The 27,571-nt window shown below is 41.6% G+C and overlaps 1 protein-coding gene across 5 annotated transcripts in view; it reads left to right on the top strand.

The window, feature by feature from the left end:
• The window catches only part of HIBADH (3-hydroxyisobutyrate dehydrogenase), a 214,468-nt gene that overhangs the window by 175,601 nt on the left and 11,296 nt on the right, over positions 1-27,571 (top strand). For 3 of the 5 annotated variants that reach the window (XM_056519864.1, XM_056519863.1, XM_056519866.1), the window contains 2 exons: positions 19,585-19,718; positions 21,514-21,590. In XM_056519864.1, the coding sequence (XP_056375839.1) occupies positions 19,585-19,718; positions 21,514-21,590 (211 nt within the window). Of the gene's footprint in view, positions 1-19,584; positions 19,719-19,820; positions 19,898-21,513; positions 21,591-27,571 lie in introns of all 5 variants that reach the window. The other 2 variants (XM_056519862.1, XM_056519865.1) reach the window with 1 other exon arrangement.

The raw sequence follows: 27,571 nt of genomic DNA, 5'->3' as shown, positions 1-27,571 counted from the left end.
AGGCAAAACCTTTTTATATATATATCAACTGGCTCCGGAAAGTTAAACAGATTTTTAAATTACTTATTTTAAAAAATCTTAATCCTTCCAATAGTTATTAGCTTCTGAAGTTTTCTGTCTTACTGCTCAATGATGATGTCACGTCCCGGGAGCTGTGCATGATGATGGGAGAATATCCCCATAGGAACTGCACAGCTCCCAGGACGTGAGTCATCAGAGAGCAGCTAGACAGAAAACAACAATTCAACTTCAGAAGCTAATAACTATTGGAAGGATTAAGATTTTTTAATAGAAGTAATTCACAAATCTTTTTAACTTTCCGGAGCCAGTTGATATATAAAAAAAAGTTTTGGCCTGGAATACCCCTTTAACAGATTTGTAGATTATTTCTATTTAAAATTCTTCATCCTTCTAGAGAAAGAAGTGTAGTTCTTTCCAGTCTGACCACAGTGCTCTCTGCTGACACTTCTGTCGGTGTCAGGAACTGTCTGGAGCAGGAGCAAATCCCCACAGCAAACCTCTGCTGCTCTAGACAGTTTCTGATCCAGACAGAGGTATCAGCAGAGAGCACTGTGGTCAGACTAGAAAGAACTACATAGCATTCGCTATAGTATACAGCAGCTGATAAGTACTGAAAGGATTAATATTTTTAAATAGAAGCAATTTACAAATCTGTTGAACCTTTTGGCACCAGTTGATTTAAAAATAGTTTTCCACCGGAGTACCCCTTTAACATAATCCGCCTCCAGTACGCGGCTGTATGGGCACGATTGAAGACCCCATGTCATAGGTTCGTCAATTACAGGCAGTAATTCTGTCCGAGAACGAGGGGGATGTTATCATACAATGCCATATGGGACAATTAATAACAATTTTTTATTTTTACACCACCCCAGCCACAGAAAAAAAATTATTTCCATAGGCAAAACTCTTAAAAGTTTAGTTATTCTCAGACGTGTGTAGTAAATAGAGTGGAATCTTGCAAGTCTAAAACAACATATCACACTAACTAACCCAATACTCTTAGTAAATCAGGACCATTATGTTGACATCACTCATAACGGTATCATAGAAGCATAGTTGACATGATCGATATTTCCAACATAACTTCCAAAATGCTGGAGATATTTCAATGAAACTTGGTGCACATATTAATTTAATGCTAACTTAAAGGAGAACTATATTGAAAATATAGTTGAGTTAAATTAACCCTAACCCACTACCCATATGTGAGGGTGTTTTGTTTTCAGTTTTTTTTGCCAGCTTAGGCTGCTTTCACACTATAAAATTCAACCGTTTTAAAGATCCGTTCGATGTTCCGTTATGAAAACCCTGAAAATCGGCCATAAAACGTCCGTTACAAAATCCCTACGTCCGTTAGAAAATCCCATTATAGTCTATGGGATTTTTACATTATCTGTTTTAATCCGTTATAGTCCGTTATTAATAACGGACGTTATTTTGTGACGGGAGAATGAACGGAAGAAATAGTGCATGCATTTCCTGCGATATAACGGGGGGTCACGCAGTGACCCTGCGTCATATCGGGTCGGTCCCAGCGGCTATCAATGGCAGGGACCCGCGGCTAATACCAGACATCACCGATCGGGGGCTAGAACATTGCATAGATAAAGTGTAAAAAAAATTGTTCATAAATGTAATTTAACCCCTTCCTTAATAAGTTTGAATAACCCCCTTTTCCCATAAAAAAAACTATGTAAATAAAAATAAATATAAACATGTTGTATCGCCACGTGCGTAAATGTCCGAACTATAAAAATGTATTGTTAATTAAACCGCATGGTCAATGACGTACACAATAAAAAAAAGCGTATTTTTGGTCACATTTTATATTATAAAAGAAATTATAAAAAGCAATTAAAAAGTCCAATCTTAACAAAGATCGTACTAATAAAAACTTCAGATAACGGCACAAAAAGTTAGCCCTCATAAATCCATGTATGCGGGAAAAAAAAGTCATAGGGGTCAGAAAAGGACATTTTTAAACATATTAATTTTCGTTCATGTAGTTATGATTTTTTCAAGAAATAAGACAAAAATCAAACCTATATAAGTAGGATATCATTTTAATCATATGGACCTACAGAACAAAATTTACCAAAAGGCGGGTTTCTTTTCAATTCTGTTGCACAATGATTTTAATTTTTTATTTTGTTTTGCCGTAGATTTTTGGGTAAAATGACCGATGTCATTACAAAATAGAATTGGTGGTGCAAAAAAAGAGCCATCATATGAGTCTGTAGGTGAAAAATTGAAAGGGTTATGATTTTTAAAAGGTGAGGAGGAAAAAAATGAAAAACCCTGAGTCCTTAAGGGGTTAAGGAACAAGGGCGTACCTGTACACAGGGTTTAAACTGTTCTCACAAACGGTGGGTCTACGGGCAGCCAGGACCCACAGCTAATGCCGGGCACCACCGATCGGGCAGATGCCCAGCATTAACCCTTTAGATGCCGTGATCAAAGTTGATTGTGGCGTCTAAAGTGCGGGGTTAACGATGCCGATTAGCCCAGTGGAACTGATCGGGACATCTGCGGTGAAACCGCGGGTCTCCATCAGCTGACTGGACATCGGGAGGGTCCTCACCTGCCTCCTTGTTGTCCGTTCGTGGATCTGCTGCTCGATTACACTGATCTATGCTATGGCATAGCATTGATCAGTGTAAGCAATCAAAAGATTGCATGTTTTATGCCCCTGTGGGCTAAAAAAGAAGAAAAAATACCAAAGTCCAACATTTTTGGTCACTTCATATACCAGTGATGGCGAACCTTTTTGAGCCTGAGTGCCCAAACCGTAATGCACGCCAACTTTTTTTTCCCTCGAAGTGCCAGCACAGCAATTAAATCAGAATCCTGAGGTTTTAAGTTTAGAAAAAACAAATCAGTGGCCATAAGGCTGCTTTCACACTATGAAGTTCACCCGTTAATAAACGTACATTTGAAAAATAATTATTAACGCCGTTAAATAACCCCATTGAAGTCAATGGGTTTTTTAGTTTACCTGTTATCACCCGGTATAGCCCATCATGACTAACGGACGTTAGTTGTGACGGGAGAAATAACGTGACATGCACAAATTTTTCGCCCGTTACAAGAAACGGGTAAATTAACCAACGTTACTTTTAACATTGAAGTCTATGGCTAAGTCTAACGGAGGTTGGTAAATACACCCGTTAATGTCCGTTATTATAACTGACCTTATTTTTACTGAGCATGCTCAGAAAATAAATAAAAATGAACATTGTGACTAGCAGGGGCCATATGTATATTAAAAGCGCTGTGGGGGCAAGATATATAGGGCTGCAGGGGGGGGGGGGGGCAGACAATTGGCCTATATATCTAGCTCCCCAGATATGACCCCCGCCGGTGCATTAATAAATATATACCCCTCGCCGGCGCATTAAATGTATACCCCCCCGCCAGCGCATGTATATGTACCCTCGCAGCGCAGCTTCTATATACTTATGCCACTGCAGCGCTATATGTGAAAAGCATTCTAGCAGCAGCATCGGCCGCCCGATGCTGCTGATAGAAATACTTTTCATACATAGCGCTGCAGCGGCATATGCATATAGAAGCGCTGTAGGGGCAGATAACGCTATATGTCTGCTCCCCGCCCCAGCGCTTCTATATACATATACCCCTGCAGCGCTATTAATGAAAAGTATTTCTATTAGCAGCGCATAGTGCCAGGAGACGGCTGTTGACATTGTGTGCTGCTAATAGAAATTCTTTTCATTAATAGCGCTGCAGGGATATATGTATATAGAAGCGCTGGGGGGCAGACACATAGCGTTATCTGCCCCCCCACAGCGCTTCTATATACATATGCCGCTGCAGCGCTATGTATGAAAAGTATTTCTATCAGCACCATCAGACGGCCGATGCTGCTGCTAGAATGCTTTACACATATAGCGCTGCAGTGGCATAGGTATATAGAAGTGCTGCGAGGCTACATTATACATGCGCTGCGGGGGGTATATATTTAATGCACTGGTGGGGGGGGGGGTATATATTTATTAATGCGCCGGCGGGGGTATATATTTATTGATGCGCCGGCGGGGGTCATATCTAATGCGCTGCTGGGGGGCTAGATTTATAGGCTATATGTCTGCCAACCCCGGAGGCGCTATAGATCTTGCCCCCACATTTCTTTTAATATTCATATGGCCCCTGCTAGTCACAATGTACATTTTTATATCTCCCTCTGAGAGCCCTGATTGGCTCCTTAGTACCGGCCATTCAGGGCTCCCGCGGGGGATTTAAAGATGAAAGTTAAAACACACCATACATTGCAGGGTTGCAGAGCTTGCTGCCCGCTCCCCTGCTTAATATCTTCAGATTGCATCGGGTCTCAGAAGTGAAACCCGGTGCGATCAATCCCTCAGCCCCTGTACTACAACCCCCATCATGGATCAGACTTTGTTCCATGATGGGGGTAGTAGTACAAACACTAATGTAGCCTCCCCAGCTGTCTGCAGACTCCCGCAGCCAGGGAATTACTACTCCCATCATGGAAACAAGTCTGGTCCATGATGGGATTAGTAGTAGTCCCGGCTGTGGGAGTCTGTAGGCAGGGGTGTTCGGCCATACATGAGGGATAACGGGTCTTTAGAAGGATGAATATTTATTCAGCCGTTAGCACCCGTTATTTCATCCATTATTAAACGTCCGTTTTTTACATAGAAAACAGACTTTTAATAACGGGTGAACTTAATAGTGTGAAAGAAGCCTTACCAATTAACATCTTTTGTTTTAACTAATTAACAGATTTTGGTGTGTGTTTGAGGGGTGCTCTGTGTCAGGTGCTGTTTGAGGGGTGTGGTGTGTGGGGGTGCAGTGTGTGTGTGGGGTGCTGTGTGTTTTAAATTTTTCAGTTGCACTGTCCACTGTTCCAAAGATGTGTCAAACACCAGCTCACCGCACCCCTTATTAAATACTGTTAGGGGTGTAGTTTCCAAAATGGGTTAACATATGGGGGGGTGGGGTCCACTGTTCTGGCACCACGGTGGGCTTTGTAAATGCACATGGCCCCCTGACTTCTGTTCCAATCAAATTCTCTCTCCAAAAGTTCAATGGCACTCATTCTCTTCTGAGCATTGTAGTTTGCCCGCAGAGCACTTTACATCTACATTTCCATAGAAATGGGGTTACAAATTTTGGGAGGCTTTTTCTCCTATTACCCCTTGTAAAAAATGAAAAATTTGGGGTAACACCAGCATTTCAGTGAAAAAAAATAAAACATTTTATTTTCACGTCCAAATTTAGAGGAAAGTTGTCAAACATCGGTTGGGTGTTAAGGTTCAATGTACCCCTTGTTATGTTCCTTTAGGGGTGTAGTTTCCAAAATAGTATGCCATGTGTCTTTTTTTTTTTTTTTTTTGCTGTTCTGGCACAACAGGGGCTTCCTAAATGCAACATGCTCCCCAAAAACCATTTCAGCTAAATTTGCTTTCCAAAAGCCAAATGTGACGACTCCTTCTGAGCATTGTAGTACGCCAGCAGAGCACTTGACGTCCACACATGGGGTATTTCCATACTCAAAAGAGATGGGGTTACACATTTTGGGAGACATTTTCTCCTATTATCTCTTGTAAAATAAATTTGGGGAAAACTAGCATTTAAGGATGAAAAAACGAAAGTGGAAAAACGTCCTTAAGGGGTTAAAAAACCTCCTGCAAAGAAAAGTTAATGTGGAGATTGGGATATAAGGACAAAAGCATCGTTGGGTTTCCTCTTGCACAAGCTTTAAGCACTCTGCTAGTATAGAAATTTAACTGAAAAATCACAAGGGTAGAATGCCAGAGCAGCTGCATCGGCCCACACACTGACATACTGCCCAATGTGACAGAGACTCACCTAGTCAGGTTGTGTGCATACACAACCACCATAATGCTTAGATTAATACAGTCTGGCTGTCATGAAAGAATATACGTGTTTACATCCGAATGGATACAGTAGAGTTTGCAGCACTGCTACCCAGAAAACAAGTGTGGACAAACCACGAGTATAGTGCAAAAACTGATGTTTCTTTTCAGAAGAAAAAAATCTGCTTTAGTTCTACACAAATCAAAAATGGTTTCTTTTTTAGTCCCAAAACATTACGCATTACAGATGTCCCGTCTTTAGACACAAGGACATTTGTGTCAGACCTATGTCCTTATGTCTAAGGAAGCAGAATCTCTAATGCCCTGAAACATGTTAAGTTTTTGGACTAACAAAGAATCTGTTTAAGGGTACGTTCCCACACAGCGTATTTTGCTGCGTATTTGCTGCGTATTTGGTGCTGCGTATTTTCCTACCCATTGACTTCAACAGAGAAAATAAAATACGCAGCAGCAAATACGCAGCAAATACGCAGCAAAATACGCTGTGTGGGAATGTACCCTTAATCTGTTTTCATAGAGCTGAAGCAGCTTTTTTTTTTCCCTTTTGGAATTTGTGTAACAGATATGTCATGAGCTATTCGTGACATATTCTTTAAGCAGAGGACATTATAGCCTTTAGGTGATGGATGCCTGACAGTTGCATGGATTACCTATAGGCTATAATAGAATCTGTTTAATTGATACACATACATTGTATTGTGAAACAGATCCTATATTAGTTTATGGGTGATAGCTGGCACTGTTTATCGTCACAACCTCCGTTTGCACTCATTGGGAGACTTTCCTGGTGCATATGTTAAACAGAAACAGTGTGACCCCAACGTTATCTTTGTGCAGAAGGATGTTACAAATTCAGCTTATTATAGTAAATTTTACCTTTAGTTACTATACCATAATATTGTTCAGTTTAGTTTCTGTTATGTAGATTTTAGTGGTGGAAGTATTTGTCTAGAAATTCAGTGAATTAACAGTCTGAATACTGGTGCTGCCATTGATTTCCCATACTGGACATTGACCAGCATGTGTTAACAAGAGTTTGTTATGGGGGTTTATATTAAACCAGATCATCCCATTGCTGAGCATGTGTGCAAGTCGTTCATCTGTGTCACCAAAACCCAAGAGAACATCTGACATGGGGTGTGCAGCTAAAACTGTGATCACTTACAAATCAAACATGGCACGCTCTAAACCGATTGTGCACGGCAATCGCCGCTAAAAAAGACAACTAATTGAACATGATAAAGTGTAAAGTTAATTAACACCCTTAAATTTGTTGATTGCTTTCACAGGATTATATTGTTCCTTGAGTAGCAGCTTTCAGTCCCAGCTGTCGCCTGGTTAGCGAATGTCGCTGGTAAACAATAGAGACACCATAATACGTCGTAAATGGTCCCTGTGACAGCAGCCCCTTGTGAGACTGCATCTGTAGAAAATGATTAGAACAATTGCATTTTAAAGATGGTTTAGACGCTTTGCCTGGTCCCATTGGCACCCTTTTTTTGTGAGGATGGTTCAAACAGATTGGCTCTTTTCAGGAAACGTTGTGATTTAATGCTTATGGTGGCGCAGGGTTAAATGTATTTTTCTTAGCACGGTGATGTAATTTACTCAGTACCTTTCTTGATATCAAGCGTATTGCTTTGCTTCTACTGCATAAATTGATGGAATATACACATGACCTCGGGCGTTCCTAATTTACTACATTGTTATTTTCTAATGGCATTTTATGTTACACTTTACACATACATTATTCTGTTCACCTGGTGTTTGCTGTTCGAATAGTCTGAAATTGAAGTAGGATTCCTTCATTACGCAAGAATGTTTTCTCTGACTTTGAATATTTTCAATATTGTAAAGCCCACAAGAAACCAAAGATGTACTGGTATCTTTTTAAAGCTAAATTGTTACAAAGATGGGACATGGTTTACCGTATGTGATAGTCTCACCATTGTTGCATCCAGCGTAGTTCTGTTACTTATATGACAAGCTAAAAAGTAATGGGCAGATAGGTTTATTCTCATGATCACTTATATAGAAAAAAAAGTATTGTGCTGTACAGTAAAGAAAGAAAAAGGTCCATCAGGAATGCATGGTCCAGGGATGTGGGGGGGTTGGCATATCCGTATCTCTGGAAGATAACTGGCACCTGCATCACATTGGTTAAATCTTTGAGCATTCTACAAAACTACATCATAAGGCCACGTATACAGCCTACTGAAAACAGGGAGGGCACCATTTACACTTACTTACAGATTCCCTTTTTAAAGTCTCAACTCCAGAAAACAAAAAGGCTATGTATAACATACAAACAGAAGCGTGCTCACATTCTTATGCTGCCCATACTTTGTAAACCCAGCTCTCCTAAAACCTTCCTAGATGTTAGACTATGTTCACACAACAGATTTTTCTTCGGTGGCAGAAAAAACAATGTAGACCCTCTGACTTTTGCAGTAGATTGCAGTTTGACATCCATATACCGTGGTCCCTCAACATACGATGGTAATTGGTTCCAGGCGGACCGTCATATGTTGAAACCATTGTTTGACGGATGAGGGACCACTTGTATAGCTATACATGGAGGCACGTACACAGATGATACTCACATGTCCATGCCGCTCCGGCCTGTCAGTTCACCGCTCCTCTGCTGCCGTATCATGATGCTGCCGCTGCCCTGTGCTGTCTCCGCCATCATGTCGCCGCTCATGCAGCGCTTATTGGATGACGGGGCAGCGTGAGCGGCGACGGAGAGCAATGGCACAGGGCAGCGGCAGCAGAGGAGCGGTGAACTGACGGGCCGGAGCAGTGGGGACATGTGAGTATCATTTGAGTGGGGCACATTAAACGGCTATCCGGCCACAGCTGTTTTTGCGATGGCCCCAAAACACGGCAGCATTGTATGTTGATGCTGCCTTCAACACATGAAGTTGAAACGATTGTATGTCAGGGGACTACTGTATTTTCACTCAGATTTCAGTAGAGCCAGTTCATGTACCTTCCACACAGATTCCACTTCAAGAAGTGTCTGTTCCCCCCCAAAAAAATTTGAGCAGTATAAAGTACAGCACAGATTGTAATTAACAATAATCCATGGTGGAATCCAATATAAAAGAACATACCCGTACATGGTTTGCTTTGTATTTAAAAAGCAGTCATGTAATAATATATATATTTTTCAATTAGATTTTAAACTCTGGGAAATATGGTAAATGTGTTGCCTTTGCAAATCTATGGCGATCTACTGACTGCCAGGCTTCTGTTTAGGGTTCTATGTTTATGGCTTGCTGTGAGACACTTCTTTCCCATTTTAAGTTGCTGTGCAAAAGCCTTCAGTGTTTATTTTTTTTTAATTTTTTTGGGTTTTCCATTGTTTTCAGTTGGCTCTGAACCCAACACTTTAGCTTTGACTAACAAACAACACCCCTGCCATACTCTTGTGTAAACAGCCAAGCACAGTTGGCACAGGCCTCTTGTGTAAACAGCCAAGCACAGTTGGCACAGGCCTCTTGTGTAAACAGCCAAGCACAGTTGGCACAGGCCTTCTCTCCATTTTTTCCCTGCATGAATTTTGGCATATTTTATGCCAAAGTAGAAAAGATTGACCTTTGATAATTCTATCCTTCAGTCTTTACAAAGTGCCCAATAAAGCTTTGTGAATTTGTCCTAACATCCAGGTGGTCTCTAGTAGGGCTGGGCGTTATACCTGTTCATACCGAATACCGAATTTTTTGGGCTGCACGATATGAATTTTCCCCCATACCGCAATACCGGTTGGGCCCCTCCCCCTCGGGAATGTATTATCAGCCTAGCGCAGCGCTGTCCCCACATCGGGGAACTAACACTATGTTACCTGCCAGTGCTGTTCTGCCCCCTCCCCCCCAATTAATTATCAGCCCAGCGGGGTACTACTCACAGATGTCAAGCACTGCCCTCCTCCTCTTTGTTGGGGGCCGCCGGCGATGGAACTCACTGTACGCCAGTGGTCTCCAACCTGCGGACCTCCAGCTGTTGCAAAACTACAACTCCCAGCATGCCCGGACAGCCAACGGCTGTCCGGGCATGCTGGGAGTTGTAGTTTTGCAACAGCTGGAGGTCCGCAGGTTGGAGACCACTGCTGTATGCTGTATCCCTATGCCCGGGCTGCAAAAGATACAGAAAATTTACTTTCAACTCACCCACCTCGGCCGCACGCTGGGGACGGTGGAGTACAGCCGTCAGCCTATCAACGGCCGGAGCGATGCCCCGGCCAGTGATAGGCTGAGCCCACTGTCATGTAAGAAGCCGGCTTTTGCAGCCCGGGCATAGTGATACAGCGTACAGCCGTTGGCTGTCCGGGCATGCTGGGAGTTGTAGTTTTGCAACAGCTGGAGGTCCGCAGGTTGGAGACCACTGGCGTACAGTGAGTTCCATCGCCGGCGGCCCCCAACAAAGAGGAGGAGGGCAGACATCTGTGAGTAGTACCCCGCTGGGCTGATCATTAATCGGGTCACATGATTTGGGGGGGGGGAAGGCGAACACCGCGCGCGGGTCACATGATTTGGGGGGGTTGAAGATACCGTTCTATACCGTGGAACCGCCGTAAGTTAAAAAAATACCGTGATACACATATTTGGTCATACTGCCCAGCCCTAGTCTCTAGCAAACTTGCGAAGGTCTAAATTATTCTTATAAAACTTTTTTTTTTTTTAACCACAGTGGCTTTCCTTCCGGTGTCCTTTCAAGGACACAATTCTTGACACATAAAGGTTTTTTTGCTGATTTTTAGTGGAGTCTTCTTCACTCTTAGGGCTCATTTTTTCTTTGGAATTTCTGCACGGAGATATTCTGGGCAGAGATTCAATTTGCAGCAGCACAGGTGCTAGGACCGCTCGAAAATGCACCATCTCCATAGACAGCAATGCGTTTCTGAGCAGATACAGCTGAAAGAATGAACGTGCTTATTCTTTCAGCAGAATCGGGGGTTCAGAATTTTTGCAACGGAATGTCCACCATGGAATCCTATAGTGTGAATGGTACTGCAGAATCCCAATCAAAACAATGTGTGGCTACTGCACTGTGTTTTCCAGGGTGGAATAAGTGTAAGTTCACATGAACATATTTTGCTGCAGATTTTCTTCGGCTTCTTTTGCAGAAAAAACACAGCAAAATATTGAAGTCAACTGGCAGCAAGATCTGCTGCAGCAAATCTACAGCAAAAAAAAATGTGTGAACTGACCCTTAGAGAGTAGCAACAGAATTTTCCATGTGCTCAATTTGTCTTCCCATGGATTGCGGTAAACTTGATCTTTACAATGTTTTTTTTTTTACTGCTCATGCATCTCTATGGTATCTTCTGCAGTCTTCTTAAAATTATTTGCATCAAGCCATGGTCTAGATTAGCCAATCTTTCTTGAGAATAACAAGTTAGTCAGTAAATAAATGTATCCATTTTTGTTTCTCGTTTTTTCTACACTTTTCCAGAACTACTGCGCATGTGTAAAAAAAATAAGACTGATCGATATGTCTACATTATTCTTTTTTGATTAAAAATTTGTGATGTGAATGCAGCCTAAACCCTTTCTTTTTTTTTACCATGCGCACTTATATGCCCTTTTTCAATGCCAAACCTTTTCTTATTTGCCTTGTCAGAAACAGCCTAATGTTTGTCTGATGTTTTTCTAGTTATTGTGTAATGGGAAATTGCATATTCCCTTCCCAAGTGCATAAACTGCTATGTTCCTGTGTTGTTCCCTTTCTCCGCTAAAAAAGCCTCCATCTTCTTTAAATCCATCTATGATAATAAAATTATTTTGTGTTAATTTACACAGGTTGGTATCACATGTAAAAATTGAGGTTTGTTTGTCAGCTGTCTACAAGGTTATTAAGTCCTATATTAAAAAGCAATAGGGTCCAATATTTACCCAATGTCTTATCGTCAGCATTCTTATTTTATGTGTCACAGTAAATATTGAATGCATTAAAACGATCAAGATCTACAATTCTGTATCCCTGTCCATTCTAGAACTTACCACCTCAACATTTTGAGCAAATTCCTGACTGGTTGCTCGGTTACTGACGCAGATTGAATATTGTTGCTAAACCTGGTATTTGTAAATGAGCGCTGTTGGACATCCGGCGAATTACACATTTAGGACACCCTTATTATTGCCCATCTTATATACATAATTGCAAAGACAACAACTTGTCCAGATGGTGTAAGTGTGCTACAATCATTTCACACTTACTTTTGGCCCAATTGTCGCTATTGAATTTAACTCAATAACCCTCCCAGTGGGATTACAGTACAAGCATGTAGTGCTTGCTGAAGAGTTGTATAATCCATTTGTTCTACAAGCTGTACACTCAAGTGTATTCACCCAGATAATACAATGGAAACGTGTGCCCATGTAATGGTTGTCCCTAAAGGAAAAAGACTTGTGGAAAACAGACCTTTATTGTCTCTCTTTGTGCTATGGATGTCTAATAATTATGATACCTTGGCCCCATTTCCATGAGGCCCACCACACAAAGCACGACCTTACTACTTAAAGTTAACAGTTGTCCCTAATACTAAAGAAAATGTAAGTAAATTACTGTTACTGAAGCCTCGGAGAATATCCACTATGCATTATTGATAATATAATTAAGGAATGATCTGTGACTATTTTACAGGTTTGTTTTTTTTGTCTACTGTATTGGAATTATAAATATGTAAATGTTTTGGCAGATATATATTCAGACATTGTAAAAATACAGTGCTCCCTCAAGTTACAATAATGAATTGTTTCCATTGTATGTTGAAACCATTGTAAGTTGAAACCATAACTCCATGGAAACCTGGTAATTGATTCTAAAGTCAACAAAATGTCATCTAAAAATAGGAAAAAGTGAGGATTAAAGAAAAATAAAAGAAAACTAATACAGATAAAGCAAGTCCTTACATATAAAAGTAAAGATCTGCTGGAAGCTGGAAATCACTGTCTATATAGAGGACAGGAGCTTCTTCAGGGTCCTGTACAGTACACGCAAAATGGAGCTGTCCTTACTTGGCGTCCAAAGGAGCAGCTAACTGTGGCACAGGTAAAGAGTACAGAACATGTAGTACCACCCTGTACTGTAGGGGGCGCTACCAGTCAGTCAGTCAGTCAGTGCATGCACTTCAGTAATACAGGTGTTTTTACACTAAAATGCCCATTCCGATTGGTCAGTTCTTCCAGCCGTTGACATGTTTTACAGATCTGGACTGTCTGTAGCATTGTATGCTGAGTCTGGTTTCAAGTTGCAATGGTACAGAAAAGACCTATGCGTGTTGAAACTATTGTATGTTGAGGCCATTGTAAGTTGAGGGATCACTGTACAGATTTAAGGGGGTTCTGCGAATCAATCAAGGAGTGGCTTGGAGGTAAGGGCAAGCGAGGAGGCATGCCAGGCTGTTGTTTTTGAGTAGCTTGGCTCTGCCTCCTTGACACTTGGCTGGGAAATAAAAAGGTGGTATTATAACAGGTTTGACCAAACTCAACATAAGAGCCATATTTGGTAAAGTTCAGATGTTTGAGAGCTGCAAAACGTGCACATACATACAGAAATTAAGATGTTGATAGTAGTATTACATGTTAATAGTAGTATTTGTTCATATATAGTATGCAACTTCATATTTATGAATAATATAAATGTTATTAGTTTTAATAATTCCACAAAGTAAAAGTGGAAAGGTTAAGTAGGTCCCCCAATAGGTTGGTATATCCCCCACAGCAGGCAGGTGGTGTCTCCATCCCCCCCCTCCCCTCCCCTCCCGTTCTCTTATTACGTAGCCCTCCCATAGGCAGGTTTATCCTCAGGTAGATAGTCTGAATCCCCCCCCCCCCCCCCGCCCAAATAGGTAGATACATCCGTAGGTAGTATCATATTAATCACAGTCCGTAGTCAGACACACTCCTCTGCGCTATATGCTACTGGTTAGTTACATCAAGAAACTCACAAGTGACCTATTCTCTGAACAGTGGCGCCCTCTTTTCTTTTCTTCCCCATCCGGCTCAGACCACCATAACAACATTTTCCAACCAAAACTCATCTCTTCAGCATCTGCAGGACAAACATCTTAGACTCTGCATTTTTCCAGTGCCCTCCCCAATTCTATACAATTTTCCCATCTATAGGCTCCTAAACTGTAATAATTCCTCCCTTTGGTGTCCTATACAATAAAAAGCTTTGGGAAGCCAGGTGTCAGCAGAGACCAAAGCGCCAATACCGGAGGCTATGAGGGAAGTAATAGAAGCTTTTTTTTTTTTTGCTTTTTCTTCTTCTTAATTATATAGCCAGGGCACATTGTTCAAATTTTTTGCAGCATAACCCCATAAAGTAGCTATGTCCCACAGTACCTAGTTCTCTTAATACAGTGCATAGTGAAAGTATTCGGCCCCCTTGAACTTTTTCGACCTTTTGCCACATTTCAGGCTTCAAACATAAAGATATAAAACTGTAAATTTTTTGTGAAGAATCAACAACAAGTGGGACACAATCATGAAGTGGAACGAAATTTATTGGATATTTCTAACTTTTTTAACAAATAAAAAACTGAAAAATTGGTTGTACAAAATTATTCAGCCCCCTTAAAGGGGTACTCCGCCTCTAGACATCTTATCCCCTATTCCTGGGATCCCCGCTGCGGCACCCTGCTGTCATTACTGCACAGAGCGAGTTTGCTCTGTGCGTAATGACGGGCGATACAGGGGACAGAGCAGCGTGACGTCATGGCTCCGCCCCTTGTGACATCACGGCCCGCCCCCTTAATACAAGTCTATGGCAGGGGCGTGGCGACTTCCACGCCTCCTCCCATAGTCTCGTATTGAGGGGGCGGGATGTGACATCACGAGGGGCGGAGCCGTGACTTAACGATGCTCCTGCCCCTGTACTGCCCGTCATTACGTGTAGAGCGAACTCGCTCTGTGCAGTAATGACAGCGGGGTGCCACAGCGGCGATCCCGGGTGTCCCCAGCAGCGGGACTGCGGCGATCTGATAAAATGTCTAGGGGCGGAGTACCCCTTTAAGATAATACTTTGTAGCGCCACCTTTAGCTGCGATTACAGCTGTAAGTCGCTTGGGGTATGTCTCTATCAGTTTTGCACATCGAAAGACTGAAATTTTTGCCCATTCCTCCTTGCAAAACTGCTCGAGCTCAGTGAGGTTGGATGGAGAGCGTTTGTGAACAGCAGTTTTCAGTTCTTTCCACAGATTCTCGATTGGATTCAGGTCTGGACTTTGACTTGGCCATTCTAACACCTGGATATGTTTATTTGTGAACCATTCCATTGAGGATTTTGCTTTATGTTTTGGATCATTGTCTTGTTGGAAGACAAATCTCCGTCCCAGTCTCAGGTCTCAGACTCCATCAGGTTTTCTTCCAGAATGGTCCTGTATTTGGCTCCATCCATCTTCCCATCAATTTTAACCATCTTCCCTGTACCTGCTGAAGAAAAGCAGGCCCAAACCATGATGCTGCCATCACCATGTTTGACAGTGGGGATGGTGTATTCAGGGTGATGAGCTGTGTTGCTTTTACGCCAAACATAACGTTTTGCATTGTTGCCAAAAAGTTTGCTTTTGGTTTCATCTTACCACCTTCTTCCACATGTTTGGTGTGTCTCCCATGTGGCTTGTGGCAAACTTTAAACAACACTTTTTATGGATATCTTTAAGAAATGGCTTTCTTCTTGCCACTCTTCCATAAAGGCCAGATTTGTGCAGTATACGACTGATTGTTGTCCTTTGTACAGAGTCTCCCACCTCAGCTGTAGATCTCTGCAGTTCATCCAGAGTGATCATGGGCCTCTTGGCTGCATCTCTGATCAGTCTTCTCCTTGTATGAACTGAAAGTTTAGAGGGACGGCCAGGTCTTCGTAGATTTGCCGTGGTCTGATACTCCTTCCATTTCAATATTAGCGCTTGCACAGTGCTCCTTGGGATGTTTAAAGCTTGGGAAATCTTTTTGTATCCAAATCCGGCTTTAAACTTCTCCACAACAGTATCTCGGACCTGCCTTGTGTGTTCCTTGTTCTTCATGATGCTCTCTGCGCTTTAAACGGACCTCTGAGACGATCACAGTGCAGGTGCATTTATACGGAGACTTGATTAAACACGGGGATTCTATTTATCATCATTAGTCATTTAGGTCAACATTGGATCATTCAGAGATCCTCACTGAACTTCTGGAGAGAGTTTGCTGCACTGAAAGTAAAGGGGCTGAATAATTTTGCACGGCCAATTTTTCAGTTTTTTTTATTTGTTAACAAATTAACAACAATAAATTTCATTCCACTTCATGATTGTGTCCCACTTGTTGTTGATTCTTCACAAAAAATTACAGTTTTATATCTTTATGTTTGAAACCTGAAATGTGGCAAAAGACTGAAAAGTTCAAGGGGGCCGAATACTTTCACTATGCACTGTAGGTAGCTCTCCCCCTTCCTTCATAGGCAGGTATGTCCCCAGCCCAGTAGGTAAATACATCTGTAGGTAGGGGGTTATAAAGTAGGTAGATGGATAGTGGTTATGCATTTTGTGCCCTCACGTGCCCACTGCTTCCGACTGCAAAGCAGTGGAGCACTGTGCACGGCAGGCCAGGTAGAGTGCTCAAAGTATTTACAGTAGTTAGGAGAATGACTTTGGTTTACACAGAGGCAGCCATCCACAGTCAGAGGTAGCCAGCTTCTGAGTTTAGTGGAAACAGAGGCAGCGGTGCGTTCTCCTCACTCCTCTCTAGTGGGGACATGTTCGCACATCACTGGGGCATGATGTTGACCTTCTTTCCCAGACAGCCACTGCAGCACCCTTAAAGGGCCACTGTGATTCTGCCCGATATTTAAGAGAATGAGAGAAACTTGAAAGTGAGTAAGCTGCGATTTAGCCACCCCTGTTTTTATAAGTCTGGCAATCACCATAGCTCCAGACACCCTATCCGTTTTCCCAGCGATGTCAGCAGTGCTAGGCAGCAAATACAGATGACAGATTTCTATAATTGTGAACACATTTTCTATTTAAAGTGTACCTCTAATTTAAAAAGCCTTTAACATGGCACAGTGACAAGTTTTGATCTGTTGCGATTCTAGTTCTGAGACCCCCACCAATCAGGAGAATGACAGGGAGACGTGCGCAGTAGCATTCTTCACTCCTTGGTTCACAGGTGTATGGAGCTTGACTTCATCCACAGCCACAACACAGAGACCCACCCTAGAGGAAAAGGTCCTGGGAAACATATTACACAAGACTAGACGATCTTCCTTTTATCTTTCACTTGGTTTTTTTTTTTTCCAGTTAGAAATTCGTTAATAAATGGACTGAATTTCTTAATTTTTTTTTTTTTTTTGTACTGTCATTATACTTGCTAGTTAACAGTAGTAATTTGTAAATAAAATTTGCTGTGGAAAAAAAGTATCAGTTTTCTTGTTTTTGCCTTCCTTGAAATGATTAATGGTTCTTTTATACTGCAGTTTTTTCTTAAGTATTTTATTTTTGCTATTTACAACCTAAGTGTTTGTACAACTGAGAGAGTGCAGCTGTCAAAAAATTAACCAGCTGAGAGTCGTTGTCAGCATTAATTTTGGCCTAATAAATGGCTCTCTGTAGCTATTTAGCGGCCTGTAATCTAGATAAAAAGCTGTTGACCTATGATGGATAATACTGGGTTTTGTTTGTAAGATCTGGCTTGAATTGTCATCTTAATTTGTTTTAGGTCATATCACAGGATTACTTGAACTCATTATTATGCACTGTGGATAAACACAGCCAAAGGATCAGTAAAGTATCATTTATGGGTAATTAATGGGCTCTTTTTCTCAGTCAAGTAGTGTGAACTGAAAGGAAACAGAGACAACTGGAACAGAACGCTAAGGATTTCAAGGAATTGCAAAATTCAGTTATGCCTTACTATGTAAACAGTTATCTAAATACTGACTCTTAGATATCATAATGAAAACTTTCACATTTTACTGCCAAAATAGAAGAAAAAAATATTACAGACAATAGGTTTTGAAGAGGAATCTCTATTTTCATTTAACATGATTCAATATATAATGATCAGTACATATAAATGTACTAGTCACCACCACTGAACACTAGGCATACCTACATTAACAATATCTGACCAATAAGGAATAATTCAAAATTAAGACTAATACTTTACATTTATTGAGTACCTTTTAAAAAATGTCCTCACAAAACTGGACATAAACCACAGGTGCATGACAAAGTGATATACAAATAATGTTACTTGCCACTATTATAATGGCAGTACTAGTAGATACCGTCACTGAAACAATATAAATAGGCTAAGATATAAGCCTGGCTACCTCTTGCCCTAGCCCCTGACTCAGGGTGGGACAACAGGGTGGGGATTGGTCCAGAGCCTTAAACTCCCTACAATATCCCTGGTATAGCCTGATCCTAGGCAGAGTTGTCATCCTAATAAGGACGGCCCTGCATCGGAACCTCCCATATTACACTGTCGTTCCCTATCCCGAACTACCTTCCTTACTAAAGCGTAGAGAAGACCGAAAGGAAAAAGTAGTTAGCTTAATGTATGACAGGGTCCACTATGATTAAAGGTCCTATTGTATTCTGCCCATTGGTATAATTCATGTACCGCGGCATATAAAGAAAATAAATACATATAGTAAGCAATATACATTCCTATTGCACAATATCCTCCAGATATGACAATCTATTACACTATGCCCACTGATGTAAGTACAAATATCATGCGTCGGTCCACATAGCACCATGGCATATTGCCCATAGATGTAACTCACAATTGTCTCAGTACAATGACTCCTTAAATTAGTAACCTAGTACAAATAACCAACGGGCAAACCTATGAATTCACTGTGACCCTCATCTAGCAGCAGCACATTTAGTGGGTAACCTTATACTCCAGCTACTACTTGCAATAAACCATAATAATGTAATTCAAATAATCAACGAGATGCCATAATCGGCTAATACTCAGACTTTCTGATGATAGCGATACTTCATTCTCAATGTGTTTCCTATACCCATATTGCCAGGAGATAGATTAAGGTAGCAGATAAAGAGCGCGCCATCCTGGATCTCATGCTGTCACCAATAAACAGGAGGTCGTTAGCCGCTGAGAAGCATTTACTACTACATACCATTCATTATGGGTCAGAACATCTATACAGTGCCCCCTGAGGAAGCCTACTATGAAATGTGTGTTGGCCAGTCGCACTAGCATGGTGTAGAGCTCTGCCATGGGTTTACTGTATGTTTTAATGATGATTTATTCATTGAATCATGCTAATTGATCTTAACATGCTGGCTGATCATTTTTTGTCTTTTCAAAAAAGTGTTTTTCTACCACATCTTCTTTGTCAGTAATGTCAGCTGTAAGGACACTCAAGTAATTTTCATTGAAATATTAGTACTTTTAAATACATGTGTCCAAGATTTGGGTGGGGATTCTATGATCATAGCTACAGGGGTAAGTGTTTTTAAACCTAAAATACGTCCTTCTAGATGGTCAATTGACAAGCAAAACTCAACGCTGGAGCAATACAAAAATATATTAAAATAATACAAATATTTTCACCATGTAAACTCATTTACCCAACTGTCTGAAGGATTGATAGTATGTTGGCTTTGGAACTGTGTAGATACCGTACTGATGTAGACATATTCTTCTATTGCCAGGTGTTGGTGCAGCCAGATCTGGAAACCTTACATTTATGGTTGGTGGGGTCGAACAAGAATTTGATGCAGCTAAAGAGCTTTTGACGTGTATGGGCGCCAACGTGATCTACTGTGGAGAAGTTGGAACAGGACAGGTATGATTTTTTCACCTGTAATACTGTAAGCTTTGTAAGTTGTATACATTATATGGCATTTTTATGTTTTCCTTACTAACAGCTTTTTAAATGTGTTTCCAGGCAGCAAAAATTTGCAACAACATGCTTCTCGCTATTAGCATGATAGGTACAGCAGAAACCATGAACCTTGGAATCAGGTATGCACAATATTTTAGTATTTTTCAGTTTATTAAAAAATAACGAAGATGTTTTGAGATAGTAAGTTAGAATCCAGCATGTAAAATATGGGCTAGGTGTTTGATTTAGAGGTTTTTCTTTGCGACTGACCCTTTTTTTGTTAGTGGTAGAAGGTCCTTTTACAATAGGCTAATAACATCATGTTCTGCTTTGGCCCCTCAGTGATCTGCTGTAATCTATGGTGAACCCAACTGCAAATGTTTAATTCCCCTGCAGCGCCACTACTGGGAAATTACTCAGTTCTTATTAAAAAATAATGGGCTATAAAGCACTTATATACTGGATTCTTTATAAATAAAAGACTATTTGTAGCCACTCTGGCTAATATGATAAATGTAGTTTTTTCGTTCTAAATCCCTTAGCAATTTAGAATTCAAAGGTAGGGTCACACGCAACAGCTCCACAGCGTATTTTACGCTGCGGATCCGCCAGTGACCAGACCCATTTTGTGCTTCCAACTGTTGCCACCCCCCTTCCCCCGCCCCTGGCCTGCTCGCAGCGGCAATCCACCGCTACGAGCAGCCACACGGGCCTGAGAGTCACCGAGTGCACTCTGACATCACAGAGCAGCCGCAATGTCTGAGTGCACTGCGCATGTGCTGCTCTGTGTGGCTGCTCGTAGTGGCAGATTGCTAGGGGAAGGGGGGGGGCAACTCCTGGCGTTAGACCCTACCCTAACTGGGTACTCCAGTGAAAAATAATTTTTTTCCTATCAACTGGTGCAAGATTTCCATCAACTGGTACAGATTTGTAAATTACTTTTATTTCAAAATCTTGAGCCATCCAGTACTTATCAGCTGCTGTATGCTACAGAGAAAATTGTGTAATTCTTTCCAGTCTGATCACAGTGCTCTCTGCGGACACCTCTGTTAGTGTCAGGAACTGTCCAGAGTAAAAGCACATTCCGGTGCTAGGACCCCTTGGAAAAGCGGCGTCTCATAGACGGCGATGCATTTCCATGCGGACTTTGCAGAAAGAGTAGGCATGTCTATTCTTTCTGCGGACTCATGAATCGGGATTTCCACGGCAGAAACATCTATTGCGGAAATTCCTCTGTGTGCACAGCGCAGCAGAATCCCTTTGATATCAATGGGACTCTGCTGCTGCAGAATTCCGCATGGAAATTCTATCATGTGAACATACCCTTAGGTTCTTAACAAATTTAAATGGTGTATAAATCAAACTTGATCAGAACTTTTTTATGGGAGTGTTCTTAAGTGATTTTTTTTTTTAAACCGTGGTTTTACCGTGGTTTTCCTTTAGGATGAATATATACGGTACTGTAAATGACACTGATAATTGTTTATTTCATCCTTAGGCTGTCTATTAATTAAGGTACTGATAATGTAGTTTTATTGAATTGTGTAGTTGGTAAACTATTTATTTCCTTTGTCAAATAGTACCGTATTTTTCGCCGTATAAGACGCACTTTTTCTTCCCCAAAACTGGGGGGAAAAAGTCGGTGCGTCTTATACGGCGAATACACCCCTATCGCGGCGGTCCCTGCGGCCATCAACGGCCGGGACCCGCGGCTAATACAGGACATCACCCGCGGCTAATACAGGACATCACCGAGGCAGCAAAAATTTGCAACAACATGCTTCTCGCTATTAGCATGATAGGTACAGCAGAAACCATGAACCTTGGAATCAGGTATGCACAATATTTTAGTATTTTTCAGTTTATTAAAAAATAACGAAGATGTTTTGAGATAGTAAGTTAGAATCCAGCATGTAAAATATGGGCTAGGTGTTTGATTTAGAGGTTTTTCTTTGCGACTGACCCTTTTTTTGTTAGTGGTAGAAGGTCCTTTTACAATAGGCTAATAACATCATGTTCTGCTTTGGCCCCTCAGTGATCTGCTGTAATCTATGGTGAACCCAACTGCAAATGTTTAATTCCCCTGCAGCGCCACTACTGGGAAATTACTCAGTTCTTATTAAAAAATAATGGGCTATAAAGCACTTATATACTGGATTCTTTATAAATAAAAGACTATTTGTAGCCACTCTGGCTAATATGATAAATGTAGTTTTTTCGTTCTAAATCCCTTAGCAATTTAGAATTCAAAGGTAGGGTCACACGCAACAGCTCCACAGCGTATTTTACGCTGCGGATCCGCCAGTGACCAGACCCATTTTGTGCCTCCAACTGTTGCCACCCCCCTTCCCCCGCCCCTGGCCTGCTCGCAGCGGCAATCCACCGCTACGAGCAGCCACACGGGCCTGAGAGTCACCGAGTGCACTCTGACATCACAGAGCAGCCGCAATGTCTGAGTGCACTGCGCATGTGCTGCTCTGTGTGGCTGCTCGTAGTGGCAGATTGCTAGGGGAAGGGGGGGGCAACTCCTGGCGTTAGACCCTACCCTAACTGGGTACTCCAGTGAAAAATAATTTTTTTCCTATCAACTGGTGCAAGATTTCCATCAACTGGTACAGATTTGTAAATTACTTTTATTTCAAAATCTTGAGCCATCCAGTACTTATCAGCTGCTGTATGCTACAGAGAAAATTGTGTAATTCTTTCCAGTCTGATCACAGTGCTCTCTGCGGACACCTCTGTTAGTGTCAGGAACTGTCCAGAGTAAAAGCACATTCCGGTGCTAGGACCCCTTGGAAAAGCGGCGTCTCATAGACGGCGATGCATTTCCATGCGGACTTTGCAGAAAGAGTAGGCATGTCTATTCTTTCTGCGGACTCATGAATCGGGATTTCCACGGCAGAAACATCTATTGCGGAAATTCCTCTGTGTGCACAGCGCAGCAGAATCCCTTTGATATCAATGGGACTCTGCTGCTGCAGAATTCCGCATGGAAATTCTATCATGTGAACATACCCTTAGGTTCTTAACAAATTTAAATGGTGTATAAATCAAACTTGATCAGAACTTTTTTATGGGAGTGTTCTTAAGTGATTTTTTTTTTTTTTTAAACCGTGGTTTTACCGTAGTTTTCCTTTAGGATGAATATATACGGTACTGTAAATGACACTGATAATTGTTTATTTCATCCTTAGGCTGTCTATTAATTAAGGTACTGATAATGTAGTTTTATTGAATTGTGTAGTTGGTAAACTATTTATTTCCTTTGTCAAATAGTACCGTATTTTTCGCCGTATAAGACGCACTTTTTCTTCCCCAAAACTGGGGGGGAAAAGTCGGTGCGTCTTATACGGCGAATACACCCCTATCGCGGCGGTCCCTGCGGCCATCAACGGCCGGGACCCGCGGCTAATACAGGACATCACCGATCGCGGTGATGCCCTGTATTAACCCTTCAGACGCGGCGATCAAAGCTGACCGCCGCGTCTGAAGGGAAAGTGACACTAACCCGGCTGTTCAGTCGCGCTGTTCTGGACCGCCGCGATTTCACCGCGGCGGTCCCGAACAGCCCAACTGAATAGCCGGGTTAGTGCTTACAGGACACCGGGAGGGACCTTACCTGCCTCCTCGGTGTCTTCTCCGTTCAGGGATCCCCTGTATGGCCTGCGCTCTCCTTCCTCGTCATCACGTCGTCGCGTACGTGCGTCGGTGTGCGGAACGACGTGATGGCGGCGACGGAGAGCGAGGATATCCAGCCGGCAGCAGAGACGTTCCGGAGCGGCAGGGACACGTGAGTATTACCTCCTATCCAGTGGTCTTCAATCTGCGGACCTCCAGATGTTGCAAAACTTGTCTTTGTAGATATATTACCATAACTTGCTCCTATTCAATTTTACATTACTATCTGTTTTATGTATTTTTGAGATATTATAAATCAAAGCAATATTGCGAAAAGATCAAGTAAATTTACTTCTGTGGACAGCTAAGTCAAGGTATTCAAGTTTTTTTTTTTTTGCCATGGGAATACAGTATATGCTGTAGTTCAGTGTAAACTGTGGCACACTATTTTGTTGGAAGTAAAGCTATACATAAAACTAATTTTCACTATCCACACTCGTGACTATAACTGTCTTATTATGAAGTTAAGCGTTTTTAACTGTTGAGTTAATCAATCATATAAAACAGCATTTACCAGCTTGTGGCTTGCGTTGGCGCGTGCTTGACACGACTCTGGCGGCCACCATCAGAGTCGTGTCAAGCACACACCAAAGCAAGTGTGATGTATCGGGCCTGGGCACCATTGCTACAGCCGGCACTTAGCTGAGCAGCAGTCTGACGTGTTAGGCCTCAAAAGCAGGAAGTGGATTGGCAGGAATTCCTTTTATGAAAGATACATAAAGTTACAAGTATTGGTATTAAGTTTCTGGATCATTGATACAGATTCCCAGCTTCAAATACAGACATTTTCTTAAACCGTTATGAAAGAGAGAATTCTGTATTGATCACCACCATTTTTTCATTGCTTTTATTACCCAGACATAATTCACATCACATGTTCCTAGCGGGACTGAGTTCACGGGATGGAGTCTGCATTCTATTGGTCCCGCTTGCAGTATGTGATGTTAATTACAACTGGCAAATAAAACCAAAGGAAAAGTGGTGGTGAGTATGAAGAATTTTAGGGCTTTTTGACTGCTAAGCACTAGGTAAGGCCACGGTGTCAGGTTTTACCTATGGATTGAGATTGAACATGTTTAGCTTAAAGGGTGACACTGCCGACCAGGTCTTATTGTTTAGTTATGTTCATTTTTGTATTTAAAGGGGTTATCCAGCTAATAAGTTATCCCCTATACACAAGATAAGGGCATAAGGGTCTGATCGCTCGGGATCCAATGGCTGCAGTCTGCGGAACAGGGCCTGTGTCTACAGCCCCCACCTTCCCAGACAAACTGGTCTCCGCAATGGCGGACCGCTCAGCCAGTCACCATCTCAGAAGCTAGAGAAACGCATCAAATTACAGATTAGACATTCTTATAATATGTCAACAAAAGTTAGATTTTATTTCCATCATTTACACTTTCAAAATAACAGAAAACAAAAAAATGTTGTCTGCAAAAGTTTGGGCACCCTGCAGAATTTATAGCATGCACTGCCCCCTTTGCAAAGCTGAGACCTGCTAGTGTCATGGATTGTTCTCACTCATCATCTGGGAAGACCAGGTGATGTCAATCTCAAAGGTTTTAAATGCCCAGACTCATCTGACCTTGCCCCAACAATCAGCACCATGGGTTCTTCTAAGCAGTTGTCTAGAAATCTGAAACTGAAAATAGTTGACGCTCACAAAGCTGGAGAAGGCTATAAGAAGATAGCAAAACGTTTTCAGATGTCAATATCCTCTGTTCGGAATGTAATTAAGAAATGGCAGTCATCAGGAACAGTGGAAGTTAAAGCAAGATCTAGAAGACCAAGACATATATCAGACAGAACAAACTCGCAGGATTGTGAGAAAAACAATTCAAAACCCACGTTTGACTGCACAATCTCTCCAGAAAGATCTGGCAGACACTGGAGTTGTGGTACACTATTGCACTAAAAGAGATACTTGTACAAATACGTAACCCCTCACCCCAAAAATCAGCATTTGAACTTTACAAATGAACATATAGACAAGCCTGATGCATTTTGGAAACAAGTTCTCTGGACCGATGAGGTTAAAATGTAACTTTTTGGTCGGAATGAGCAAAGGTACGTTTCGAGAAGAAGGGGAACAGAATTTAATGAAAAGAACCTCTGTCCAACTGTTAAGCATGGGGGTGGATCAATCATGCTTTGGGGTTGTATTGCAGCCAGTGGCACAGGGAACATCTCACGAGTAGAAGGAAAAATTGATTCAATAAAATTTCAGCAATTTTTGGATGCTAACTTGATGCCATCTGTGAAAAAGCTGAAGTTAAAGAGAGCATGGCTTCTACAAATGGATAATGATCCTAAACACACCTTGAAATCCACAGGAAATTACATCAAGAGGCGTAAACTGAAGGTTTTGCCATGGCCTTCACAATCTCCAGACCTCAACATAATTGAAAATCTATGGATAGACCTTAAAAGAGCAGTTTTTGACAGACAGCCCAGAAATCTCAAAGAACTGGAAGACTTTAGTAAGGAAGAATGGGCAAAGATGCCTCAAACAAGAATTGAAAGACTCTTGGCTGGCTACAAAAAGTGTTTACAAGCTGTGATACTTGCCAAAGGGGGCAGTACAAGATATTAACTCTGCAGGGTGCCCAAACTTTTGCAGATGCCATTTTTTTGTTTTCTGTTATTTTGAAAGTGTAAATGATGGAAATAAAATCTAACTTTTGTTGACATATTATAAAAATGTCTAGTCTGTAATTTGATGCCTTTTGGAGATTTTTCCATCTTTCCTTGGCTTCTTTATGCACAGTAATACAAATTTTTACCTGGGGTGCCCAAACTTTTGATCCCCACTGTACGAGCGCTGTTCTGCTCCGCCCCCGACCCCCCCCCCCAGGGTACTACCCAAATGTCACCCACATGCGCTGCCCTCCTCGTCCTGTTTGTTGCGGCCGCCAGCACTGACCCTCTATACCAGTGGTCTCCAACCTGCAGACCTCCAGATGTTGCAAAACTACAACTCCCAGCATTCCCGGACAGCAAATGGCTGGAGGGCAACCAACGCATGTGGGTGATATGTGAGTATTTACCCCGATGGGGATGTGGGCTGATAATTAATATTGGGGGGGGGCGCTAGGAAATGCCGTTATATACCGTGGAACCGCCAAAAGTTTAAAAAATACCGTTATACACACATTTGGTCATACCGCCCATCCCTGCTACAACATATTAAAAAAAAAAGTTGGTGACAGTGCCCATTTAATGCCTTCATAGCCAGGTAGTCAAACATAACAGGGATGGAACTTTTCTTTAATTTCACTTAAAGGAGGACATATAGTTGTGTCTATGATCACAAAAAGTAGTGTAATGTTTCAAATTGGGGCATGGTAGCATTTTACCCTATAAACTATAATTTGGGTCCTAGAGAGTGATGTATTTGAAGTCCTTTTTGGAAATCTTTCAGCTGAAATTTGGCTTTGTTGTATAGATGTTTGTTGATAAGGTTTTAGGAGTGTGATTAGTGCCGTTATTGTGATGTGTGTTGTGATTATGTCAAACCCGTGCATAATATTAAAATCAAAGCGTGAATATACGCTTTTAAAGTACTTTCACTATTCCATTTTTTTTCTCATTGAAATTGTGACAAGCGATTCAGTGTTTTATTTCATATTTTGTAACAATAATGGCTTTCTTTTATGTTATTTTTATTACTGCTGGGAGAATGTTCCCAATTGTAAACAGTAGCGCTCACACAGCAAAGCCATTGGCAGCCTATTATGGGGACTGACAGACTGTCATCATTTTGATAGCTTCAGCAGTATATCTCTCGAGCAGCAATGGGCCTCTTATGCAGAAAGTATCATATGTTCCCAGCCAATTTACAGGGGAACAGCAATAACATTTTATCATGGTTGAGAGCCCAGTAGCTGCTTCCTATTAAACTTGCCCTTTCAGATACCTGTCTCGGATTAATTTGTTGATTTCAAATGGAAACTCAGTCTTCTCCAATGAAGCATGACTTTCTAGGAAAGGCTCGTACTGAATGACAATTATATTCCAGCCGGCTTTAGACCATTACATGCTTTGGTCTTAGAGGAAGACAGAGGACTTCAGTAACTGATTTTAATACCATGTCTAATTTTCACTGTCAGTTATGTGGAAACCAGTAGGAAGAATAC

The sequence above is a fragment of the Hyla sarda genome, chromosome 5 (genome assembly GCF_029499605.1).
Source record: "Hyla sarda isolate aHylSar1 chromosome 5, aHylSar1.hap1, whole genome shotgun sequence".
Classification (NCBI taxonomy): domain Eukaryota; kingdom Metazoa; phylum Chordata; class Amphibia; order Anura; family Hylidae; genus Hyla; species Hyla sarda.
This window is presented reverse-complemented; position numbering and strand designations above follow the sequence as displayed.